Source organism: Euprymna scolopes, chromosome 16, assembly GCF_053919585.1.
Source record: "Euprymna scolopes isolate OS-2025 chromosome 16, ASM5391958v1, whole genome shotgun sequence".
Taxonomy (NCBI): Eukaryota; Metazoa; Mollusca; class Cephalopoda; order Sepiida; family Sepiolidae; genus Euprymna; species Euprymna scolopes.
This window is the reverse complement of record NC_136497.1, coordinates 41,109,588-41,121,947: the sequence shown is the minus strand read 5'-3', so window position 1 is coordinate 41,121,947 and position 12,360 is coordinate 41,109,588. Positions and strand designations below refer to the sequence as shown.

Sequence of the window (12,360 nt, the reverse complement as noted above, 5' to 3'; positions counted from 1 at the left end):
ATTAGCACATCTGCTGTAGATCTAACAGAACAGAAACCATATTGGATGTCACTGAGGAGATTATTTTTGCTGAGGTGGTTGACTACTTCATTATTTAACACAGATTCCAGCAACTTACTCATGATGCACAGGAGACTTATTGGTCTGTACTGAGAGGGAGATGACCGATTACCTAAATTTTTAAATATTGAGTATATTGATGAGGTTTTCTAGGGTGTTGGGAAGCAATTCTCCTTAAGACAAAGTATTATAAGGTATTGTATCTCAATAGCTCATAATGACCATCACAATAGCAAAATTAGTTTATGCTAGCAAGAAAGACAGACAAATTATTAAACTAAACATTCATTGAAGAAACGCAATTGCTGAAATATCTTCTTGTTGATAAGAAGTTTCTGAGAAGGAGAAATAGCAAAGTCCTGTCATTAAGATGTTTTTTTTTGCCAATGTTGAGTGAACAGCTTCTACTGCTATGAGAAAAAAGGGTGAAGACATTCATGTTAACTGTTGCTGCCGCTGTCAGAAAAAGAAAGGAAGAAGACGTTTGTGTTAGTTGTTGCTGCTGCTATCAAGAAAGACAGCTGATGATGCAAACCTTTATGCACGTAGTTGAGAGCAGCAGTTTGTGCTGCAATCAGAGAAAAAATTTTGTTGTTGTTGTGTTGCATTGTCATGATTATCCTTTATGAGAGTCCGTGTTGGTTTGTTTCCATTGAAACTTTGTGTGAGACTGTGAATGAAATTTAGATTAAGTTTGTTACTTGTAGTCTTTTCATAGATATTTTATCACATATTTCTGTATCTCATCTGTCAAATTTTTTCTGGCCTTCTCTCTCTTAGGGTAGCTATTCCCTTGGATAATGTGTTTTGCCCAATAATTCTTTGCTATAATAAACTGTATATCATAGTGAAAGGGTTGGTACAAAAAGCATAGTTTCTGACAACTTAATGCGTCATTACCAGTTGATTGAATATCGTAGTTAAGCAAAAGTCGTTGCCATTGTCGCTGACGTATCGACATTGTCATATCAGTGGCTGCTCCTGGTGTTTGGATGTCTTCACTCCTACTGATGTGATCTATGTTTTGTTTACAAATTTTTATAGGCTCGATGGAGATCTTGTATTTAACAATATAATAAAATTAATTATATTTTTTTTTTAATTTAATAAAAAAAAACATGCACGTTTTTTTTTGGTTGGCTGTTTCTTTTTGCTTGTTTGTTTTTTAATTTAAAATTGTTTCATTGTTCGATTGATTATTTCAGTGTTCTAAAGTATCTTGTAAAATATACTTTTTTTAATCAATGCCAATTACCCCCTAGACTAACAACATCGACTTTACATGTGCCATAACTATTATTGAAAATATATTCATAATCCCACAGACCTCCACCAAAAGGATATAGAAAGTACTGGAACTTTGATGAAATTTATTGTCACTCAAATTTCAGATGGCCGTTGTTTGCAATAAATCAATGGTAAAAGAGAGAGTATCATACAGATCTTCACTGGAAGGGCACAGAGAGTACTGAAATTTTGAAGACAATTATTATCTCCCAAATTCCAAAGAAAACCAATGGAAGAATGAATGGCATGAAGCCAATGGTAAACGGTTGTAAGAATGCGAAATGATTTGCAACAGTAGCCCAAAAAAGCAGAGATTTAAAATCTGCAGAGACAGTTTGTCACTCGGATGTAATGGGAAATCATTGTTTGTTGAGAGTGTGTGGTCATAAGTAATAAGTCTTGTGAATAATCCCCTTGAATAATCTTAAACTAACAGAAAAAATAAAGAGATATATATGCAAAATATTGTGTCTGACTTGGTTTGTTCAAGCGTCAGGTGTTGTACAGGAAGTCATAAATTGACTCCAATGGGTTGAAAAATGAACAGTTAATTTATGGATGAATAACATGTCACAGGAAATTATAATAATTCTAAAAGTATGAGTAAATTTCCTAATGGGAACTTGCCTCCACAAAATTTGAACTTTTGAAATCCATGATCTCAGTTTTGTCATTTTTGTGACTGGTATTGCTTCACTGACTAGGAGAAGAGTATCTTTATGTTGAGATTCTTTATTTTTTTATAAGCCAGCTTGCAGGAGGAATTTGTTTTTTTTTATTTTTTGGCATGCAATAATGATTTGAAAACAGATCACATAAAACTTAATATTTTTGCAATTTCATCTTTTTTTTTTCATTTGGAGCCGATGTTTGTACAAAACTCTAATGTTTTTTTTTTTCTTTTAGTTTTTTTATTAGAAGTAATTTTGAAGTGTGGTTTGCAGGTTTTCACTCTTGCCGTTTGTTAATAATTATAGGATTGAAAAACGTTAATCCTAACCTTAATATTAGTTATGTGTTAACTAACTTAATTGATTTATTCCGTTTTAACATAGAATATAATTAACAACCATTTCAGAAGCAAAAATTATAAAAATTAAGAAAATGTCCAATTTTAATTCTTCCTCTTCTCTTCCTTCTTCTTCTCATCCTCCTCCTTCTTCTATTCATTTAAAGTTATTTTCCTTTAGTCACGTGTCAAACGTTTTCTGATATCACTCTTCACTTCTCACGATTCAGCAGTCTCCAAATTCTACTCTGTGTGGTCGCATTCAATCACTTGCTTCCAATGTTTCCTTGGTTGGTCAACCTTTCTACGATTTAGGACATTCATGCTTCTGCAATGGTTTATTCAGGGGGATGAACATTCCACATGATCGTACCAGTGAAACGGATTCATCCTTACGTTAACCTCTATACTGCGCAAGTGTAGTGCCTTCAGCGAATCCTCTGACCTAATGTGCTGCATTTTGTCAGATCCACATTGCAGATCCATCGGATCATAGATGTGTCATTGCAAATAAGGAAGAATTATGAACTAAAATTAATTTATTATTCGTTATAAATCTTTTTAAAATGTTACTTACCTGGAAGAAAACGTGTAGAAAACTACACGTTTATTTCAAAATCGAATGATAAAATTGTCGTCCTAGAAAATCCAAGTTAGGACAATAGGACCATTGCAGGCACCCTCAAAATGCTTGCTGGATTGTCATGAATAACAGGGACGTGCCCAAAGTTTCCAATCACGGTTATGGTTTTTGGTGTGGTTTCAAGTAGGGGTCACATCATGCCACCTCACATCTTTGAAGTCGGCTTGAAGGTCAACACCAAAGTGTACCTGAATATGCTGAAGAGTGTGGTAATCCCCGAGTGTAAGGTGGCCACTGGCAGACCCTGGGTGTGACAGCAGGACTCGGCCCACAAGTCCAAAGAGACCCGGGCTTGGCTTCAGAAGGAGTGCTATGACTTTTTATCCTTCTCTCACTGCCCCCTCCTCTCCCGATCTGAACCCACTAGACTACTCCATTTGGTCATACATCAAGACATCACAAACATGACTTCCCACAATACGAAACCTAACCTGATCGCTGCCATCCGCCGAGTATTTGCCAAGCTTTTGCCAGTGCTTGTGGAAAAGGCATGCTTCCAGTTCCGGATCCATATTGAGGCAGTGATTGAAGCTGAAGGCGGTTATATTGTATAGATGTCAGCTCTACTAAAAAATCAAGTAATCTGAACTGATTTCTTTCAATAAAAGTTTTAAAATAAAGCTGTAGTGTTGTTTTCTTTAGGGCAACACTTTTATAGTTCCATCCTATAATCTTTAAATACACCAGTGATTATGACACTGGCAAATTAATTATGTCCTTTTGTTGGCTCTAAAACGGTTAGGAAAGTAATTAGGAGTCAGTAACGTCTAATATCTTGGACATAATGTCCAGCAGAACAGAGGATGTTTGTGTTATTCAGGTATATATATTCTACCTGAAAGGTAGAGAATGGCCAGATTGTAAAGTGACAGAAGTACCCATGACAAAACTGAATAAACTCAGCATTTTACTATAGACAAGCTATACAGAAAATTCTCTACATAGTTATCAGTCCAGGACATATTTCTCGATGATCAGTCTGACAGAGAATAGGACATTGGGGTTTCTTCTGACTCTTCTTTGTCAGTATTTTTGTATGTGGTATTTTTGTTAGATAGTCCTAAGAAAATCCACCCTCTGAGGTTCGTTTATGGCCACTCACCTAATGTGCTCTTACCAACCAGTAAAGGGAGGAATGCTAACGGGGCTGCTCAGGCAATTTTGTAGAACTAGAATGCACTACTTCTTGTGCATTGACCTAAAATCCCCACCTTCCGGTCTTGTGTCATATTTTCCTGCAGTGAAAGGGAGGTAAATATCTGCTATGTTAAAAATAAAAAATACAGACGATTGATAATATAGTCTCCAAAAACTGGAATCTTAAGACGATCTCCATCATTCCAGTTATTTTAGGAACAACCAGACTCATGAAGAAGAATTTTAAAAACTACCTGCCGAATATATCCAGTGAACCAAGTGTAGGAGAAATATAAACAATCTCACTCAAAGGAACGGTTAGAATTTTTAAAAGATTTTTGAGTGACTGAAATTGTGGGTGTCTCATCCTCATGAAAAATAAAATGATAATAAAATGAAGACAAGAAATTAGATAAGGACTATCTCCCCCTCACTCCATTCTCTTTTCCTGCAAACTCTTACCACAATGCTAATCAGATTAGAGTATCAGAGTCTCTTTTTCTCCAGCCTATTTAAAAACTGAATAAAGTCTTGAAATATAAATACATTCAACAAATATAATTATAAAACTCTTTTAATCTCATAAAAATACATAATTCCATAATGCAGAAATATCCAGAAAGAACCAGGGAAGCATAACAACTCTCTTTCATTTATCAAAACCAATTCAAAGATCCCTGTGACATAACTTCCGCTCCAATATATGAAAAAATATGCAATTCCAAATTTAGGTTTTCACATTATTGTAAGTGCTCGTTGCACTCCATAACTTTCATAACTGTCAAACCTTACAGGTACCATAGTTTTTGTTCGAGATCGCAGTCTTTCTCTGAAAAAAAAATGTATATATAATAAATAAAAACACATAGAAAGAAAACAAAACTATCTCATATTTATAAGATAACTAGCAGGCCGCCTGGCATTGCCTGGTCATAAAATGCGCATAAATATATTTAAATTCATACATAAACTGAGACATGTGCATGCGAGTATTATGTTTTTTCTAAACAGTTCACTTCTTGTAAGTAAAAAAAGATACTCAAGCTGAGATCGAAACCAAAACCTAAAAAGAGTGAGTCAAATATGATAAACATTAGACCAGCATGACACGATCTTTAAAAGATGTTTACAAAACTACTTATTCTTAACATAAGGAAGCTGTCATGTGAACCATTCATGCATGCGCATTCGTGAAACAGTTGATAAATAGATAAAAATCACGTACAAATTTTTCAATTTTGACCTCTTAGCAGCCTTTTTTCGGATTAAAACTGATTAAAAAGTTTTCCACATGTCTGAATATCCTATATACCAAATTTTAAGTCTGTAGATCAAACATTCGTTGAGTGCATAAGTTGAGAATTGTCCTCACACACAACCACATTCTCACTTTTATAGATATATATATTATTTCCATATTACTTTGGATATATTTTTTTTAATTTTCATTTTGATTTCTTTTTTAAATTTTTTTGCTATTGGTCATCAAAGACAAGAGCCAGTCAGAGACACATGTTAATGATTATGAGCCAAAAGATGAACGAAACTATTGGAGTACGAATATTGACCAATAATACAAATTATGTTTGATAAATATATAAATCTAATATATAAACGGCTATATATCTGTCTGTCTGTCAGTGGGTCTGTCTCCATATTTTCAAACTGTATCTCTTCCAAAACTAAAAATCGCAGAGCGGTGCTAGGGGCCTCAAATGATTGGATTTTTTACAGGCTGTTCTTTCATGGGTCTTTAGCCGGTTAAAATAGTTTTTAAGGGGTCAAAAATGGGTAAAAATTGAAAAAATTGTTAAACATTTTATATATTCATCTTAGTTTAGTTTTAATTTTTAATTACTTTATATGCGTGTCACGTTGGTACAGTGGTAACATTATCAGCTTCGAATGCTACAGTTTCAGTTTCAATTCTAGCTAATGGCACCTAAATACTTATTTTCTTAACTTTTGAAATCACGACTCTATAATAATATATACAAAACCAGGACAAATTAAAATATATTTAAGCCCCCACTCCACCCCCGTTAGTATAATAAAAACTATGTTTGATTATTTATAGATCGTTTAGGCCAAGAATTTTTGAATATTGGATTTAAATAGGCATTGTTATTATCAGAGAAGCTATCCCATGGTGACATGTTTCACAGGCTGGAAGCAAAGTAGCTCTGTCCAGGGAAATTCAGCCTAACTCTAAGCACAGGAAGGGAGAAATAAAAGTATTTTTTCATCATTAGAGCAGAAAGACAAGTGGATGTCTTACAAGGAGGAACCAAAGGTTGGAGCTCAGTCGAGCATATCTGTGAAAATAACGATATGGTAAAGCGAAACTGATAATGTATCTTTTGTGATAAAGGAATTGTAAGGAAAAAAAATGACCTCATACTCAACACTAAACTTTAAAATCGACATTGTCAAGGCAGGAAAGTGTCGTCTGTGTAACACACTTCCCCAGATATGACAGAAATATTTCAGCTCGGGATCGTATTTATAGTTTTTCAATTCACAAAATATAATAAATTATTTGCAATTGTATAGGTTTTAACTTGTATTCTTTTTAAATATAAAAAATAATGAAATATTTTAGCAGTTATATTATACTAAAAGGTACCTCCAATGTTGCCCGGGATTGAATAATGATCAACAAATGTTTCACACTCCCATATTTTTATTGTCATCGAAATCGATGAAATAGCCCATTTTTAAATAATACTGATTAATTGCAAGCTCTAATTGGGAACCCATCATGATGCACCTGGAGGAAGCTTCATATGCCTCTTGTAGTGTTAAGTCCACAATTCATTGTAGTCTTCATGGCACTGTAGTGAACCTACTGTTGATTTTATAAATTTATTTTTATATATAATGGCTTGCATTAAAGTTTAAAATGCAAAAGTCAAGTATCATGCTTCAATTGTGCTCTAAACAGAAATATTCACTTCAAATGCATCCTTGCCATATCAAAGAACATAGTGTTGATTTTATATGCCTAGCATTACAGGTTGTGCGGTGATAATGGCTTGAATTAAAGTTTAAAATGAAAAAGTCAAGTATCATTGTGAAATTGTGCTTTAAATAGGAACATTCATTTCAAACATGCCCCTGTCATATCAAAGAACCTACTGTTGATTTTATACGTTGGGTCTTTCGGCTTGTGTGGTAATAAAACTTCTCAAATGCATTTGTTATGTTAGGCTGTTTAAGATGTTAACTTTGGTCAAAATCGCCTGTTTCTTTTTCATCGGATTATTTCAATGATTGATTATCAATACTCATCAAAGATATTCTGACACAAAACCTATCTAAGAACACTGCTAGGCACATAAGATACCTTTGTGTGAAATTTCATTAAAATCGACCCAGTCATTTTCGAGTTCATAGGGAATGAACTCATAGACCCACAAATGCACAAACACAAAGTTCCTTTTCTATAATAGTCTCTATCTCTACTATTATATATTACATATAAATTTTATGACGGGAGTGGGAGAGGGATAGCAACAGCAGCAGTAGAAACGGTACAACAACAACAGCAGTAGTAGCAGGATGGTGATGGTGCTTCAGTGATGCAGACTGAAACACTTTCACTCAGGAACATTGGCAACCTTTTTCTTAAGTATTCAATATCCTTCTAGAAAGAATTTCTAATAGAAAAATATTGGAGAAATACATGTCAACAAAACTCATCATCATGAATGAAGTTCAAGAGACTAACAAGCAACAGCAACAACTCGGGATTTTTAATTTCCAAGCTCAGAGCTGATCGAACACAAGTATTTAACTTCCTTTCTGGCTTGCCCAATCAGAAGCCATCTCTCAAGTAAACTGAATATACATCAAGAAATGATAAAAGTGCAAGCTAGACTTTTCCTCTTTTTGGTCAGGAGAACCTTGAAAGCAATGAGGAAAAATGCCCCCCACTCTATGTTTCCTCTCTCTCTCTCTCTCTCTCTCTCTCTCTCTCTCTCTCTCTCTCTCTCTCTCTCTCTCTCATTTCCCTGTCCACTGTACATTCAAGCATAAAATATCTTTGCTCTGAGATAACTGTTAACAGACCTTCGACAGTCCAAAGAATTTTCTATATTTTCTTTCTTCATTTGGACAAACTTTTTTCCACCTATACCGAACAGTGTAAGTAATTGAATAAATCTTTTTATAGTTGTTATGAAAAAGAGTTTTGTTTTTCTTTTTGTAAAACAATTTTCATTACATACTACTAATATACAGAAGTACATCGCATTTTTATAGGCGATCATTTGAAATATCATGTGAGCCAAAGAGGTGGCAGCCCTAAACCCTTAAATATATATACAAATTTACTTTTACAAACACGTTTACATCCATTGTTTAATAGATCGTTACTTACTGTATTACTTTAGCCATACTTGCTGACCAAGATCCAGTTCTCGAGTTAAACACACTCTTGTGGCCATTTTTGTATTTGAGATCTTCCCACATTTGAAAATCGTAACGGCCAGGAGCAACCATATTCTACAAATGAAAAGTATAGAATGGAAAAAGTAAACTTAAAAATATCAAAAAGAAATCTTCGTTTTTAATGTCGTTTTTAATGTGGAGGAAAACCAGTTCTCCAAAAGGGGCACCCTGGAAGTAGGCAAACATAAAAATAGTATAGAAGGGTTTCCCCTTCATTGATTAAGGGCAAATTAACTTAAGTGCAGTATCAGAACAGATACTACACTTGGATGAGACAAATAAACTTCAGTCTTTGATTTAACCACTAAGTTTCAGTCATGAGTTGGTCTATCACATTTAAGTTTAAAATTGCATTTTATTTAGTCTGTCTTGTTTAAGTTTGAAATAACATTTTTTAGTCTTACCTTTCAGCTGTAATGCTTAAGTATGAAATACTACTTTCGTCTATCTGTCACACTAAAGTATAAATAGCATTTTCGTTAGTTTGTCATGCTTACGTTTGAAATAGTATTTTCGTTAGTCTGTAATGTTTAAGTCCGAAATAGTATTTTCATTGGTCTGTAATGCTTAAGTTTGAAATAGTATTTTGAGGGACTGCTGTGCTTGAAAGTTTGAAATAGTATTTTCTTTGGTCAGTAATACTAACCAAAGATTAAATGAATGTATCATAAAAAATATTTGTTTGTGTTTCATTTTCATTTTTTTTTCTTTTTAAATAACAGTAATCTGAATTTTTTCTGCTGAGTTAAAAATAAAATCAAAATTATAAAAGTGCCATTTTTTTTTTCTTACATAATTTTGCATAAATGCTTTTTGATATCTTTTATCACTCCGCTTGGTGGCTGTCCAAAATGGGACAACAGATTTGGCGACCGGCTTTGTTGGGTATCGTGGGTTGTAGGCACCTGGACCTGGAAACGTCTGAAACAAATCAGTTTTTAAATAAGAAAAATCACAAAAGAGTTTTACGTTACGCACAAAGGATAAGAAAATAGAAGTTATAAAAGTATGTATAACATATTTTCTTCTGTTTCTCTCTCTATCTCTCTCTCTCTCTCTCTCTCTCTCTAAATATATATATATATATATATATATATATATAGATAGATAGATAGATAGATAGATAGAAAGATATACATACATCTATCTTCTATATATATATAAAAGCGAAAATGTATGTATGTTTGTATGTTTGTGTGTCTGCTAAAAACTTTCAACAGACACAACAAAAATTCACAAACTTGGTCTCATATGAAAGCCCCACGTTCCGGACGACAAATATCGAAAAATTGGCCCAAAGTGACCATCAGAAGTACGTCAACTGATCGATTTTCTGCAGGGGGGGGGGGCAAAAAAGTGACATTTTAATGTTAAACATTACATATTTTTAAATCGATTTATAACTGCCCCAAAAAATACGGCCGATAACTTTAGCATAGGTAGTTAAGGGTTGGTTCATTATCTAAACGTTTTGGGTTCGAATCGTGGTGTGAGATGTCTTCTTCTTTTTTTTCGATTTTTTACATTTAAATATTGAACCCTGTATTATTTAAGCCATTTTTCACGCTACGTTCGTTCGTTTTTCTGTTTTAATTTGTGTTTACCCCCCCCCCCGCTTAATTAAAACATTGTTTTCTTTTCTTACTTCGCTTATAACAATGCTTACATCGTCATCGTCGTAACGCTCAATGACTTTCAAACATCTTTCACTTCTGGCTGGCCGATTTTATTTTCAAACTTCGCCTCAGGGGTTCGGCTTCGATCCTACCCCCCCCCCCGTTTTCTTTTTTATTTAACACCACACACCCCTACAAACACCCGGGCAACGCCGGGTACCCCTCGCCAGTCTATATATATATAAAAGCGAAAATGTATGTATGTTTGTGTGTCTGCTAAAAACTTTCGACAGACACAACAAAAATTCACAAACTTGGTCTCATATGAAAGCCCCACGTTCCGGACGACAAATATCGAAAAATTGGCCCAAAGTGACCATCAGAAGTGCGTCATCTGATCGATTTTCTGCAGGGATGGGGGGGGGCAAAAAAGTGATATTTTTTACATATTTTTAAATCGATTTATAACTGCCCAAAAAAATATGGCCGCCAAGTCTTCTACATAAAGTATACACGCGGCCGTTTATTTTGGGTAAACTTGTATTTAAAACCCGCTGAGTCATGTCACGTGATCTTGACGTCAGCAACCTCTAATGGCGGTCTTAATTTACAATTTACAAATTGTTATCGGTAAAAAAAAATAATTAAAGCTAAACTATGAACTTCTACGCTATGGCAATGTTACCAAAGTTATTACCACATTCAAAATAGTTAGACTCGATAGTTAAACAAAAAATAATAAGCCAAACATGTGAAATAAAAAAAAAAATATGCTTACAAAAAATATTAACGAACGAAGTTTTTAAAAATAAAAACAGCCAGACGCCATTTTCCAGTCTTTAGAGTAAGGCAGACGAAGAGAGAGAGAGAGAGAGAGAGAGAGAGAGAGAGAGAGAGAGAGAGAGAGAGAGAGATGTCTAGACAGATTCAACAGGGGGGAGGGTCAACAACGCATGCGTTAGATGACGTTATGATGTTGTGACCTGATTTATTTACCAAACAAACTTTATATACGCCGCTTTAGCGTAGGTAGTTAAGGGTTGGTTCATTATCTAAACGTTTTGGGTTCGAATCGTGGTGTGAGATGTCTTTTTTTTTTTCGATTGTTTTCTTTTCTTACTTCGCTTATAACAATGCTTACATCGTCATCGTCGTCGTCGTAACGCTCAACGACTTTCAAACATCTTTCACTTCTGGCTGGCCGATTTCATTTTCAAACTTCGCCTCAGGGGTTCGGCTTCGATCCTATCCCCCCCCCCGTTTCTTTTTTATTTAACACCACACATCCCTACAAACACCCGGGCAACGCCGGGTACCCCTCGCTAGTCTTCTATAAATATAAATATAAAAGCAAAAATGTATGTATGTATGTATGTATGTATGTTCGCTTTTCCTCGATGTCCACAAAAGGCTTCTTTCAAACAAGCGCTTACTCGCTTCACAACTTTTTAAAACTTTTTATATCATCTATAAATTGTAATATCTACGAATTACCCACGGAGCTCGCCTCTCTATTTAATTTTATTGACTTTCAAATGTTAATTATTCCACATTTCCCGCATCGGCACGCGTTACATTTGGTTTTCGGTATAAAAAAAGCGAACCTTGACTCTAATCACAGGCCCAGAGCCAGTTTGGTCAATGTCGACTTCGTCATATCAGACTGTAGCTTTCATTTCGCTCCTCCTAATAAACAGGGAGCGGGTTTTAAAAACAAACAAACCCATTTATTCAAAACTGTCCCGCACAAAATCGCCGTCATGTCAATCAAAAACGCGCACCTGTTTGTTTTCAAACACTTTACTATTTTCCAACTGCGCGTCGTCAATGCTTCTGGTTTTTTTCACATACCCCGAAAAACACCCGGGCAACGCCGGGTACCCCTCGCTAGTCTATTATATAAATCTCACCTGTTTAAATGTATGTATGTATGTCTGCCTAAAACTTTCGACAGAAGCGACGGATTTTCACGAGATCGGTATTGTTTTGAAGCTCAATCCTTCGGACGACAGATATCGAAAAATTTGGCTAAAAACATTAATTTCTTCACCCTTAACGGGGCACTTTTCTACAGAGAGAGGTCGCATTTTTTACTGATATTTGTGAAAGTCATCCCCCTTTTTCGATTGACTAGCCTTAATTTAAACCTTCGCCAC

General features: G+C 34.8%; 1 protein-coding gene across 2 annotated transcripts in view; it reads right to left on the bottom strand.

Annotated features, from left to right (window-relative positions):
• Positions 1-4,694: 4,694 nt before the first annotated feature.
• Positions 4,695-12,360, bottom strand: part of LOC145295924 (ciliary microtubule-associated protein 2-like) — a 92,297-nt gene continuing 84,631 nt past the window's right edge. For both annotated transcript variants that reach the window (XM_080141740.1, XM_080141741.1), the window contains exons 8-10: positions 9,381-9,509; positions 8,518-8,642; positions 4,695-4,965 (exon numbers count right to left, since the gene is read on the bottom strand). In XM_080141740.1, the coding sequence (XP_079997866.1) occupies positions 4,872-4,965; positions 8,518-8,642; positions 9,381-9,509 (348 nt within the window). In that variant the 3' untranslated portion in view covers positions 4,695-4,871. The remainder of the gene's footprint in view (positions 4,966-8,517; positions 8,643-9,380; positions 9,510-12,360) is intronic.